At 52.4% G+C, this 13,168-nt stretch overlaps 1 protein-coding gene across 1 annotated transcript in view; it reads right to left on the bottom strand.

Annotated features, from left to right (window-relative positions):
* Positions 1-2,871: 2,871 nt before the first annotated feature.
* The window catches only part of ARHGEF17 (Rho guanine nucleotide exchange factor 17), a 259,995-nt gene continuing 249,698 nt past the window's right edge, over positions 2,872-13,168 (bottom strand). The window contains exons 16-21 of the mRNA XM_050930300.1: positions 11,385-11,471; positions 10,460-10,527; positions 8,587-8,735; positions 6,879-7,053; positions 5,563-5,820; positions 2,872-3,287 (exon numbers count right to left, since the gene is read on the bottom strand). Of these exons, the coding sequence (XP_050786257.1) occupies positions 3,097-3,287; positions 5,563-5,820; positions 6,879-7,053; positions 8,587-8,735; positions 10,460-10,527; positions 11,385-11,471 (928 nt within the window). The 3' untranslated portion in view covers positions 2,872-3,096. The remainder of the gene's footprint in view (positions 3,288-5,562; positions 5,821-6,878; positions 7,054-8,586; positions 8,736-10,459; positions 10,528-11,384; positions 11,472-13,168) is intronic.

The raw sequence follows: 13,168 nt of genomic DNA, 5'->3' as shown, positions 1-13,168 counted from the left end.
CATCCCCGGTGGTTTGCTAGGCCAGTCCTCGATGCAGTGCAGACACAGAGTAACCAACGGTTCCTGCCCCAAAGAGCTTCACATCTAAATAAGCAAGACAGACAAAGGCTGGGAAGGGAAGCAGAAGCACAGAGAGGAAAGTGACTTGCTCAAGGTCACTCAGTCGCAGAGATGGGGATGGAACCCAGGTGTCCTGACCGCCAGCCCAGTGCCCTAGCAACATGACCATGCTTCTGTACAAAATCCCAAACTACTTGATGGAGCTAATCAGCCAGAATGGGAAAGGGAGGACGGAGAAATTATACGTTTTTAGATGAAACAGGAAAACAGATAGTATGCAGATGAGGGAGAGATATGAAAGAAAGCTGCCCTGGACAACAGGAATTGCAGAGGAGAAGGCTCTTGCATGAAGACTTAAAATATACTTGTATACATTGTTCAGGTCACTGGGGACACAAAATGTTGTTTAAGTTTTTTGTTGAAGTATTTAAAATGCTATAGAAATAAAGTATTTTCAAATACCTCAACCGGGCTAGGACTACAGCTACGGTAAGCAGGCTTAGCCACGCCGGTTGCAATGGAGCGACGTCCATTGACACTAGCTAGGTGTGTGACCCGGAGCTTTAAAGCACATTGTTCGGGCACTCAGCTATTGCACCAGAGCTGCTGTATAACTGGGAGAACCCAATCAGGGTGGTCTTTAAACCTACTGACGTCTGCAGACAGGCCAAGATTTTTAAAAAGCAGGTGCTTAAAGTTAAGTGCCTAAACCCGTATTTAGGCAGCTAAATGAGTGGCTTGATTTTCAGACGCGACGAGGCCCCCAACACGTGGGGAGACGTCTCATCAGGAAATCATGGGCACGGCTGAAAGTGCTCAACCCCTTATAAAACATTCAGGCCACACGTTTAGGTGTCTAAATCTTGTTTGTAATTATTTGTATTGTGGAAGGGCCCACTCACGGACCAGGACCCCATGTGGTAGGTGCTATACAGTGCAGAACAGAATGATAGTCCCTGCCCCACACAGCTGACAACCTAAGTAAACATGGGTTGAGAAGCTGGCATTCAGGTCTACTTTTTCAAAAATGACGGGCGATTCTGGCCCATTTCAATGGCCCTCCATTTTTGAAGTCTAACGTGAGAAACGTTAAAGGTGGTTTTCAGAAAGCGTGAGCAGCCAGGAGCAGATTTTCAAAAGAGCCAGGGTTCTGGAGTATCGCCAGTCCAGAGTTCAACCCCCCCCAGACTGTGTTCAAAATCATGAGAGTGTTTAAAAAATCCTTCATCTGGGGTTCATTTTGATTTACCTTACTGAGCCTTCGGGGTGCACTCAGGCCCTGGTTCCCAACTTTTTCTTTGTAACCATGAGGGCTAGAAATTTAATTTAAAAAAAAAAAAAGGCTGAGATTCTCATGAAATAACATGACTCCAGAGGCTGGAGCTTTAACATAAGCACTAAATATCATGAGATCTGTAAGAGCTGGCAACACTGGCGACTTAGCAGCACAAACCCCACTGAGAGTCCATAGCACATAAATTCTTGTCATGTCAGGTGCTTTTGAAATTCCCAGTACTGCCCTCTGAAAAAACGGTCCTTAAAGTGTCTCTGGTTGGGCACCCAACCCTCATCACTCACCTTAAGGCCCCATTTTGGCCACATGAACTCTCACAGGCAGCCCTGGGGGCGAGTCTGCCTGTAAAACACTTTCCTTTGGGGATATTTTTGGTGCAAGCTGGCTGACAGTGGATTCATACTCTTTCACTAGGTGAGTAAACCCCCATGATTCTCTTTGCTCCCTACCCTCACTCACGATTCGGGATCTGGAAGCTAAGTATATAAATTAAGTGCTGGGGACAAAAAGGTAACGAGTTAAAAAACAACCATAAATACTGTACAATGCAAGACACCGTCGCCGTTGGACAATGCTCCTCCTGGTTCTGCCCCGGCTATAGGCCACAATAACCAACTTGCTTTGCTCTTAAAGCCAAAGGAGGTTCTCACGGTGCCCCCTTGTGGCGCTGCCCGTTTGCAGGGATCCAGCTAAATATTGCACATTTTTTATTTCCTCCAGCGGCGCCCCTCTTTGCTGGCTGAAAGGAGATCAGCTCTGTGCCATCTCTGCAATCAGAGCTGTTGACTCTCAGCCAAGACGCTCCCACCTCTCCTCTCCCCTCCAGACACTCAGGTAACCCTCTGAGATCAGTGCTCGTGGGTGAATGTGATACTGCTGCCATTGTATGACACTTGCTATATACAGCTCAGCATTGGCTGGGACTGATGGCAGGCTGAGGTGTCGGCACCCTGCCTGCAATTCCCTGGGCACGACACTGCCTCCGCTTCCATGCAAGCTCCATGTCAAATGTCCCCTCCGCCCACAGAAAATAAATAAGGATATTGTATATATATGCAAAACAAACACCACCACCACAAGCGTTCTTTGGGTGACAGCGATGAGTAAGCGGGTTAGCTAGAGACCTGGAGACACTGGAGCAGCTGTGGCGAACGGGGATGCTGGAGCGGCTGCTGCTGACGGGAGGAGCAGGGAGCACGGTGTGCGGGGATCCCAGTGAAGCTGGCGGTGAAGTGAATGTGACGGTTTGCTGATTCTGGCTGGGTGGACAAGAGACAGAGCAAGAGAGTGGGCAGCGCTTGCTTAGACATGGACCTTCCGCTCCCAAGCGCCTGGATTTGGAACCCCAGGCCCGTCGAAGCATAAGACACGAAAGAAAGGTCCCTTGCCGACCTCACAAACAATGGATTCTCTCCTCTACTAAGCCCTCCTCTTTCGCCTGGATGCTTCCAAGCAGTGCCACATAAATCTGTCCATCCAGGTGCCCCTGTCCACCTGTCCATCCAGGTGCCCCTCACACCCGCACTCGCAGATGGCGTAAGCGCAGGCTGCGCCATAGGATCTGTTTGGCGAGTGTGTTCCTCTCACCACGCTGCAGACGCTGTGTTTGGGAGGAGCTTGTCCCCAGGCACACACAAATCATCCGGGATGGGAGACGAGACGGGTTCGGGGGCGGTTGGTAACAAGAGGAGGCAAGGGTGGGGCTGGTGCTCCCCCACAGTGGGGTCCCGTGCTGCCACGGATCAGACCCTCCACAGGAGGAGATGGTTTGTGCTGTCATCTCGCCCCACTGTCTCGCTGCTGTTGGTGAGTCTGAAATCCTCATAGCCATCCCCCCCGCTGATCACAAGCATCTTAGACTTGGAGAGGACCATGTTGGAGGACCTGTGTCTTGCCAAATCTCTCTTTTCTGCATCGCTCAGCTTCTCGGTACCTGGGAAACGGAACAAGCCCAGAGAGATCACAGCAGCTGCCTGACGGAACGTGGCGAAGGGGTTCTGAAACCTGGCAGTCTATGTCCCTCCCCAGACACGAGCCGTAACGCCCCCAGGAGGCTTGCCATGCATGGGTCCACCCCACTCTCCTCCAGAGCACCAAAGGCCAGGAGTTTTAAAGGTGATTTTGCAAGCTCATCCTGAAGACCTGATTTTCAGAAAGTTTGGAGAACCCAAGCTGCTGAAAATCAGAACCCTTAAGGAGTTTCACACCAGGCATCCCAAATCCCATGCCCCCTTCCTCAATCACTTTGGAAAGCCTTGGTCAAAAGGAATGGGCTTCTCACTCTTGAAGTCCCCAGCTCACCTTTCCCAAGAGCAGCGTGAATTCTGCTCTGTGCTAGCCTCCCCTCCAGGGAGACTGAGGGAAGGGGCAGCTTATTCATAGATTCCAAGGCCAGAAGAGACTATTTTGACCATCTAGTCTGACCTCCTCCGTAACACAGGCCGGAGAACTTCCCCCCAAAAAGTCCAGGTACACTATGCCCACTGGATCATGCTTGTGCACACATTTGTTGACCCCCTCAAAGGATTCTAACAGATTGGTGAGGCATGATTTTCCTTTACAAAAGCCATGTTGACGCTTCCCCAACGAATTGTGTTCATCTATGTGTCTGATAATTCTGTTCTTTACTATAGTTTTAAGCAGTTTGCCTGGTACTGAAGATAGGCTTACTGGCCTGTAATTGCCAAGATCATCTCTGGAGCCTTTTTAAAAAATCGATGTCGTATTAGCTATCCTCCAGTCATCTGGTACAGAGGCTGATTTAAGTGACAAGTAACATAAGACACTTAGTAGTTCTGCAATTTCACATCTGAGTTCCTTCAGAACTCTTGGGTGAATTCCATCTGGTCCTGGCGACTGATTACTCTTTAATTTATGGCTTTATTCCAAAACCTCTTCTAATGACACCTCTGTCTGGGACAATTCCTCAGATCTGTCACCTAAAAAGAATGGCTCAAGTGTGGGAATTTCTCTCACATCCTCAGCAGTGAAGACCGATGCAAAGAATTCATTTAGCTTCTCTGCAACAGCCTTGGCTTCCAGTGGCCCACTGACTGTTTGGGAGGCTTCCCACTTCTGATGTACTTAATTGTTTAATTATTTATTTATTTTGCTGTTAGCTTTTGTGTCTTTTGCTAGCTGCTCTTCAAATTCTTTATTGGCCTGCCTAATTATACTTTTACACTTGACTTGCCAGAGTTTATGCTCCTTTCTATTTTCTTCAGGAGGACTTCACTTCCAGTTTTTAAAGGATGCCTTTTTGCCTGTAATCACCTCTTTCACTCTGTTGTTTAGCCATGGTGATATTTTTTTGGTTCTTTTAATGTGTTTTTCATTTGGGGTATACATTTAATTTGAGCCTCTATTATGGTGTTTTTTAAAAGTTTCCATGCAGCTTGCAGGCATTTCACTTTTGTGACTGTTCCTTTGAATTTCCATTTAATTAGCCTCCTCATTTTTGTGTATTTCCTCTTTTAGAAGTTAAAGGCTATGGTGGTGGGCTTCTTTGGTATTCCCCCTCCAAACAGAGATGTTAAACTGAGGCTGGGTGTCTGCAGTACCATGCCATGCCATAAGGGGTCACACTCAGCACCTGCACCCTGCTGCACCCAGAGACGTCTCCCAAAAGTAGCAGTGAAGCTGCGTCTCTTGGATGATTGAAAAATAGGCTGGACAAAGAACCAGGGAATGAGAGCGTAGCAGTGGCTCTGCTATAGTGAGGGTTGAGACTCGCTTACTGTTTAAAAGATGATTTTCCCAAATGCACTAAAATCCACGTGCCAACTCAGACTGTCTTGAAAATTGCTGTGCCTCATGGATGTCTGGGGTAGGGTTAGTGGTCCAAATTTGGAGTTATTTGAGCAAGGGGTTCCTGAGATACAGACCCACTAAAAATCACACGGGACATTTTAATGGTTCTATAACATTATTTTTGTCCACATCTGGTATTAGAGGGGAACAATCCTGCTTGGGCCCCACGGGGGATAGACTAAGTGGGATTTGATATCCTGGGTATATGCCCCATCCCCAACTTTTTACCCCTCCAGTAGGCCCATCCAAAGGGACGACCCTAAGAGTAAGAAACAACTGAACGTGGGAAAATTGGCCCTGGGATTCCATGGTTGGGGGGGCAGCTGTTGGGTGGAAATTTCAGCCCCTGATGATCTCTGGGTTCTGAGTGTGGGTACAAACCCGCCTGCTGGACCCACCTGGATCCCTCGGCAGTGGAAAGATGATATCAAAGCTGTCGGGCAGTTCGATGGAGGTGAGGAAGCGCACGTGCCCAGTGTGCCCCTGGGACAAACCCACCGGCATCAGGGGCATCTTCAAGGAGGTGGCATTGGCCGCAATTGAGAGCGTCAGCACCACCCCGGCGCTGGTACCAATCCAGAGCAAGTCCTTGCAAACCAGGAGTGCTGTGATCCGCAAACAGGCAGCCTTGTGCTGGCGGATAATGGCATCCGAACCTGCCAGTGGGACAAGGAGAGGACGAGGGGTTAAAACACAGGTAAGCTGAAGTACTAAAAGGTCCCTTGAACATGTGACCAAAGGAGGTTATTGGTCAAGCTCTCTGCAGCATCTATCTCCCATGGGCAATGCACCTTTCTGCAGGGCATCGAGTAAGGATCATCTGGGCCAGGTGGGCATGCCCCACATGATCTCTGTCACAAGATAGCATGGGATGGGCAGTGCCAGATCTTGGGTCTTCCTAGCTTTTTGAGTCAGGTGTTTTGGGCAGGGGTGAAGTGGGGGGGCCACGCAGACCCATCCCCTCCATGAACCTGCTTCTGCCTTTCCTCTTCCCCCTGAGGCCCTGCCCCCCGGCCAACTTAGAAGCCACAGCCACACCAGGGAGGCTCCCTGGGCAGCTCTCACCTGGGCTGGGTTCCAGCTTCCAGCCTGGCCAGGAGACAGGGCCTCAGGAGAAAGAGGAGGGGAAGGGGGCCAGCCCGTGGTGAAAAGTGGGAGGGCCATGGACCCTAGGCTCCCTCTGTTCCGGCAGCCCTGGTTTGCGGGTGCAGTGATTACACGTCGGCCTGTCCTCACTGGGAAATCAACATGTGAGTTCTTCTATGGTCCAAAGGGAAGAGAAACAGGATGGTCCCGTGGTCTTTGATCCCCACGGCTCGCACCTCAGAACATCGTGCAGTCTCTGCTTGAGACAGGCCTGGCCGGGCCCTGGACAGCACGCGCTGTCGCTCAGGGGGAAGGAGCATGGCTGCTGGCTGAGGCAGCTGGTCCAGTGACTGCCCTTGTTAAGCCTGACTCTAGCCAGCGGCAGCAAATGCCAGCTCCCTGGGTGGCCTGCGGAGGGATGACTGATCAGATCCCAAACGCATCCTGCTGGCATCTGCAGACCCCAAAGTAAGCCTTGTTCAGACGCCTCCCCTTGGGCTGCCACTGAACTCTCTGAACCCCACAACCCGGTCTCTATGGCTCCGACCCAGCAGCTGTGCAGAGGCAGGTCTCCCTTGGTTTCATAGCTCAGTGCCGCAGAAAAACCGTTCGAAGGCAATGCTGGTACCTGCTAACATTTTGTGGACCAGGGGCGTGATATCGACTTCCGCCAGCTGCTCGTAGCTTGTGGCGTGATACAGCCTCACCTGGGCACTGCTCTGGAGTGCGATCCAGATACCTGGGCTGCAGCTCACCATGCAGGTCACGCTGCGGTTGCTGTCCTGCCCAATATGGAACGTGTGCTGGGGATGGAGAGGAGAAGTGCGTCCATCGTACTGCTGCCAAAGGATGGGACCCTCCGCACTGGCAGCAGAGCCAATGGGCCACTCTGGTTCTGTGCCGTGCAGCCCTGTGCTTTAGGGATCCAGACTTGCTGGTGAGGAAGTGACTTCTCCTCCTTGTGGAATGTTCCCCTGGCACTTCTCCCTTATTATTATTTGCAGTGTGGTAGCACCCAGAGGGCCCCACTGAGATCAAGGCCCCACTGGGCAAGGTGCTGTACAGACACGGAGCAAGGTGCTTTCACTCTGCAATCTAAATAGATGAGGCCAAAGGGGAAACCGAGGCACAGGGAGAGGGAGTGATTTGTAGCAGAGCTGGGATTAGCACCCAGGTCTCCTGACACCCAGGCCAGTCTCCCGGCCATGGGACCATGCTGCCTTTCACGTCTCTCAGTAAGACACTCGAGCCATTCCATCAGCACAACACCCCCCGAGCCATTCCATCAACAACCCCCCTGCCCCGGGCTAAGCTAAATATAAGAGGGCCATTGTCCAGGATGCATGAAGAGGAATATACGAATACGCTGCATTTCTGTAGCCTTTTCCATACAAGATGGCAGGCGCTTCACAAACTCCTCAGGGAGGGAGGTAAGCAGCTTTTTCCCAGCTGAGGGAGAGAGGGTCAGGACCGCACTGTGAAAATTAGACTCCGTTTTTGAATGCCTTTATTTTGGGTGCCTGCCCAGAGACACTTTGGGGATGGTTTTCAGAGGTGCCGAGCGCCCTCTTGTGGAAGCCAATAGGTGCTGGCCTCTCAGATATTCGGGCTCTAGGTGTCTCACAGTGGGCACTCAAAGGCAGAAGAAATTCAAAAACCTGGAGGGTTGTGACGTGATCCAGAGATGGTGCCAAGAACAGAACCCAGCTCCCATGCCACCTGCTTTAACCACAAGGCCACCCTTTCTTGTCTGCTTCCTCCACCTCTAATCTCTTCTACACAGCATCCATCTCAGTGACGGCTGGTAGGAGGCTGCTGCCCCTGTGCATTCCTACAGCATCTCCCCCATGGTCACCTATACGCGGAGCTCTGCTGCTCACAGGGTTACCCTGATCCTACACAAGCTCCGGCATGTCTGAGGCTGCCACGCTTTACAGACGGAAAGCATGACGCAGACCCAGTGGGATCAGTCACTGCTAGGGGCCCAAAGACAATGGGGCTTGGCCATGGACTGTCCCAGGGCAGAATACGACCTTTTGGAAAGTGATGTAGGAACGAACCGAGGGGGCACCCTGGTGGCTAAACACATCTCACTGCGAGGGGTTGGAGTATTTACCTCAGGACAAAGGTGGCTCTCCTGATCAGAGATCCCGGCTCTGTGCTGTGTGCGCCCTGACTGAAGGGCCGATCCAAAGCTCACGGAAATCAAGAGGAGTCTTTCCACAGACTCCCTTAGGCCTCAGGTTGGGCCCCAAAGCTCATGACCAGCCTCCTGAGCCCCCCCATGCCCGCATGTTTGTTTGAGCCCTCCCGGGGCAAGGAAAGTGAGCGGGTACCTCCTGCAGCAGTGTGGCCGTGTTGAGGATAACGACTCGGTTCTGACACCCACACCACAGCTTGCCAGCCACCGACACCATCTTAGAGACAGGGCTGCCCGGGGAGCCAAGGGACAGGGACTTGGAGTTCTGAGGGTCCCAGAAATGTCCTGCACAGAGAAAGAAAAAATCAACAGTTGGGTTCTCCTTAGCTGCCCCCTATGGGTCTCCACAGCACAGCAGCCACGTGGGCCGGTGGACACACATTCTGTTAAACCAGGCATGACATGTGGGTGATGCTTTGAATGCCCTCTAGCTGCCTACTGCCCAGCTGAGACACCTGTATGGCCTCCATGACCACAGCATCTGAGCTCCTCACAGCACCCCTGGGAGGCAGGGCTGTGCTGTTATCCCCATCATACAGGTGAGAAACCGAGGCGCAGAGAATTTTGGTGATTTGCCCAATACCCCACAAAAGTCTGTGGCAGAGCAAGAACTTGGGCCCAGGTCTTCCAAGGTCTAGGTTAGTGCACTACCCGCTGGGCTAGAGCGTGTGCAATGTTCTGGGCCATGCAAACCGCCACCAGCTGGCAGAGATGGGATTAAGGATGGTGATGACAGTAACAGTGCACATCTCTGTGGTGGCTTCCAGAGGAAGAGCTCAGAGCCCTGATGAGGCTTTGGAGCTGCGCCGTGAGGCAGGTCCATGCTATTTACTCCATTGCATGGAGGAACGGCGGCAGAGAGGTTAAGTGACTTGCCCCAGGTCACATAGGAAGCCTGTGGCAGAGCCAAGGAAAGGCCCTTCAGACTAAGGCTAGCCAGGCTAACAGCCACAGCCACTCTGCAGCCAAGTTAGCTGGCCAGGCACTTTTAGTGCCCACCGAGTTCAGAACTCCCACCTCCCCCTGGCTGCATCTCAGCCTTCCAGCGACTCCTCACTACAGTGCAAGAGACACAAGGAATCAAGGCCAGGAGCCTGCGGCCATAAACCTGCTCTGCAACCTCAAGGATGTTTCCTTCTCCTCCCATCATCCCCAGCCATTCCTCTGAGATGTGGATTCTACAGGCTATGAATCCTGCCTTCAGTTACAGCAGTGTCATTCTGGAGAGACTCCCCTACAGGCAGCCCGGTCACTCCCGATTCGCGCCAGTACCGCTGGGAGCAGCATCTGACCCTTGGTGTCCAAACCGCGTTAGCTCTGACCCCAGCTCTACAATGGGGGTCCGGGTTATGGTCGACGTGGGCATCGAGTTTATGTGAGGGCAGAGTTTGGCCAGGAATCTCCAATTCCATGAGCCCTAAGCATTGTGAAAAATATACCAAGGCTTCTGTCCCTGCCAAGGCCACACTAAATGGCGAAGTGATCACACAAGGCTGGGTTCTCCTCTTCCTTACACCAGTCTAACTGCACGAGCTTCAGTGGAGTTACTCCTGATTTACACCAGGCTAAGAAAGAGGACAATCGGACCCAGATCAGTTAGTGAAAGGGCAGCCTGGCACTTTAAACATGTAAGGCCAACATTTTCAGAAGTGCCTGCTAACTCTGGGTGCCCAGAGAGAGCCCATTACCTCTGGGTGCCCCAAATTAGCGGATGCTTCTGAAAAAATTGGCTCAAATTGAGGAGCTAATCTAAAGCCACAGAGGACATGATGGTAGCGGTTGGAGAGGGGGATGGGGAATCAGGACTCCTGGGTTCTATGCACCGCTTTGCCACTGCCCTCAGCTCAGTAACCTCTCTTGTTCCGCTCCCCATCAGCACAGGGGTGGTCTTAATGCTACCTTGTCGCTCAAGGGAGTTGAGAGGCTCAGCCAGCTGCTTGGGAAGCGCTGTGGGACGGCGGCGTGGAAGGCCCTACACCAGGGCGCAGCGCTGTTGGCATCAGACTCACCTGCCTCTCTCTGGTAGACGATGAGTTCTCCGTTCGCCAGGGACACAAAGACCTGGTTATCCAGGTACCTGCCGAGGAGAGAAGCCTGTGCAGTTAGCCTGCAACAGACGTCACCGCAACAGCGCAGCAGCAGCTTCCCTCCCAGGAGGCTGCTCCCAGGGAATCAAGTCTCTCCTGCAAAAGGCTGTTCCCTTGGGGCACTTTAGTCTCTCCTTCCCTCCCCACAGTGCCCCATATCAAGGGCTCTTAACTACCCCCAATCCCAACCTCTAGTTCTTCTTTCAAACATAGCATCCTGCACAGCCCCCGCTCCCCCGCAGCCATCTGCAGCTCCATCTCCCACCCTCCCCACACATCAGCTTCAACTCAGATCCAGGCCTTGATGTACCAGGGACTGCACAAGAAAAGGTCCCTGCCCCAAAGGCCATACAATCTGAACAGACAAGCCAACAAGGGAAGGCGTGCTAACTGTGCTGGACAGCTAGGGAAACCGAGGCACAGAGCGAGGCCGTGACTGTCCGTGGCAGAACCAGGCACTGAAGCCAGGTCCCCTCAAGCACCTTTACCACGAGGCCATCTACGCTCTGTATTAGTTACTATCGAGTTCATGGTGACACCTAAGACATACCAGTTAGACACCTGTGGCTGGCCCATGCCAGCTGATTCGGGCTAAGGGGCTGTTTAGTCGTGGTGTAGATGTTCGGGCTTGGGCTGGAGCCTGGGCCCTAGGACCTTGCAAAGTGGCAGATTCCCAGAGCTTGGGCTGCAGCCCAAGTGTGAATGTCTACACTGCAGTTAAAGAGCCCCTTAGCCCAAGTCAGCTGGCACGGGCCAGCTGCAGGTATCTAACTGCGTGTAGATGTACCCCCAGAGGCCTAGGCAGGGCCCTGGCAGCAGCCGATGCCACGTGCCGTGTACCGCTTACAGGATGCACATGACGGAGGCCGAGTGCTGCATCTTCATGCTGTTCTTCCTGTTGCGGATGTTGTCTGAGGACTGGTATACATGGATGCTAGAAGATAAAAGGGAGGCAGCTGAGATTCCTCTGCCTTGGCTGATGGAACCGATTCTCTGACCTGGCACAGGCAGAGGGAAACCCGAAGCAGCTCCGGTCACATCAAATCCCAATGCTGGGAAACACACTTTGTATGTTTGCTCAGCCTCAGTTTCCCTTCCCTTCTCCACTGGCACCAGTGCCAGGGCAGCAAAGCTCACCCACAGGGCAGCTGGGAATGATGTCATTCACAAGACTCCCTAGCACTGGCTCACAGCTCTCTGGAGCGTGCAGCACTGGGTGACACTGGTATGCCCTGGCTGGTGTGTGAGTTCCACCCATTATAAGGCTTGCTCACAGGGTTAGAACATTAGAACGGCCATACTGGGTTGGACCAATGGCCCATCTAGCCCAGTATCCTGTCTTCTAACAGCAGCCAGTGTCAGATGCCACAGAGGGAATGAACAGAACAGGGTAATTATCAAGTGATCCATCCCTTGTTGACCAGTCCCACCATCACACAGCCAAAGGCTACGGACACCCAGACCATGGAGTTGAGCCCCTGACCATCTTGACTGGACTGATCCTCCATGAACTTATCTAGTTCTTTTTTGAACCCAGTTATAGTTTTGGCCTTCACAACATCCTCTGTCAATGAGCTCCACAGGTTGACTGTGATGTGTAAAAAGCGAAAGAGTGTCCTGTGGCACCTCACAGACTAACAGAAGTAATGGAGCATAAGCTTTTGTGGGTGAATACCCACTTCATCAGATGCACCTGACGAAGTGGGTATTCACCCACGAAAGCTCATGCTCCAATACTTCTGTTAGTCTATAAGGTGCCACAGGACTTTGTTGCTTTTTACAGATCCAGACTAACACGGCTACACCTCTGATGTGTGGTGTGTGTGCTGTACTTAGGTGGCCCTCTAGTGGCCTCCACATCAAGGACCTGCTTTTGGGGCTGGAGGAGCTGGGGTGGGTGGGCAGTGCAGTGTCTATGTACGTATGTACGAGGGGTGTGTGCAGGCAGAAGTGTTTGTGTTTATGGGCCAGGACAATGAGCAATGCAGCCTCCAGCTGGCTGGGGAAGACCTTCAGAAAACCAACTCTTGTGTGATCTCAGCTCCTCAGGGCCTACAAATGGCCCAGGAAAAGTGTCAGCACAAATCCCTGAGCCACTGACATTAACACAAAAGTGTGAGCCAGCCCCCAGCCCTGGGGTGCGGGGCCATGCTTTGGTGAGAGGGTTTTCAGACATTTCCATTCTTCTTCTTCAGTCTTGTGTGTGCATGGATTGTGTGCACACAAATGTGTGGGGGGTGGGGGGGGGGAGGACGCTGTGCATGGAGGGGTGGACACACAGTCACAGAGTTTAAAGCCAGAAGAAGCCACCCTACCAGATCCTGTGTGCCTCTGTGTGGGGATGCCGGGCACGTGGGCATGATGCCTTGTCTATGTGTGCGTCCAGGGGCACTTACAAATGCATGCCCCTGTGTGCCGTGTGTGGGGTAGGTGGACATTTAACGAGGTGGATTTAAGAGAGTCTGCCTCCCTGTTCAGTGCAGAATATGGCTCACCAGGATTTGATGAGATCCTTCCGGTGCCAACGGGTACCATGCCAATTAAATCAATGCAGTTGCACCTGCTTTACACCGGGCCGGTGTTTGGCCCAGCGTTTCCACCAGCACTGAGCTCCACCTCCCTCCGTTCTCG

This window comes from Gopherus flavomarginatus, chromosome 1 (genome assembly GCF_025201925.1).
Source record: "Gopherus flavomarginatus isolate rGopFla2 chromosome 1, rGopFla2.mat.asm, whole genome shotgun sequence".
Taxonomy (NCBI): Eukaryota; Metazoa; Chordata; order Testudines; family Testudinidae; genus Gopherus; species Gopherus flavomarginatus.
This window is presented reverse-complemented; position numbering and strand designations above follow the sequence as displayed.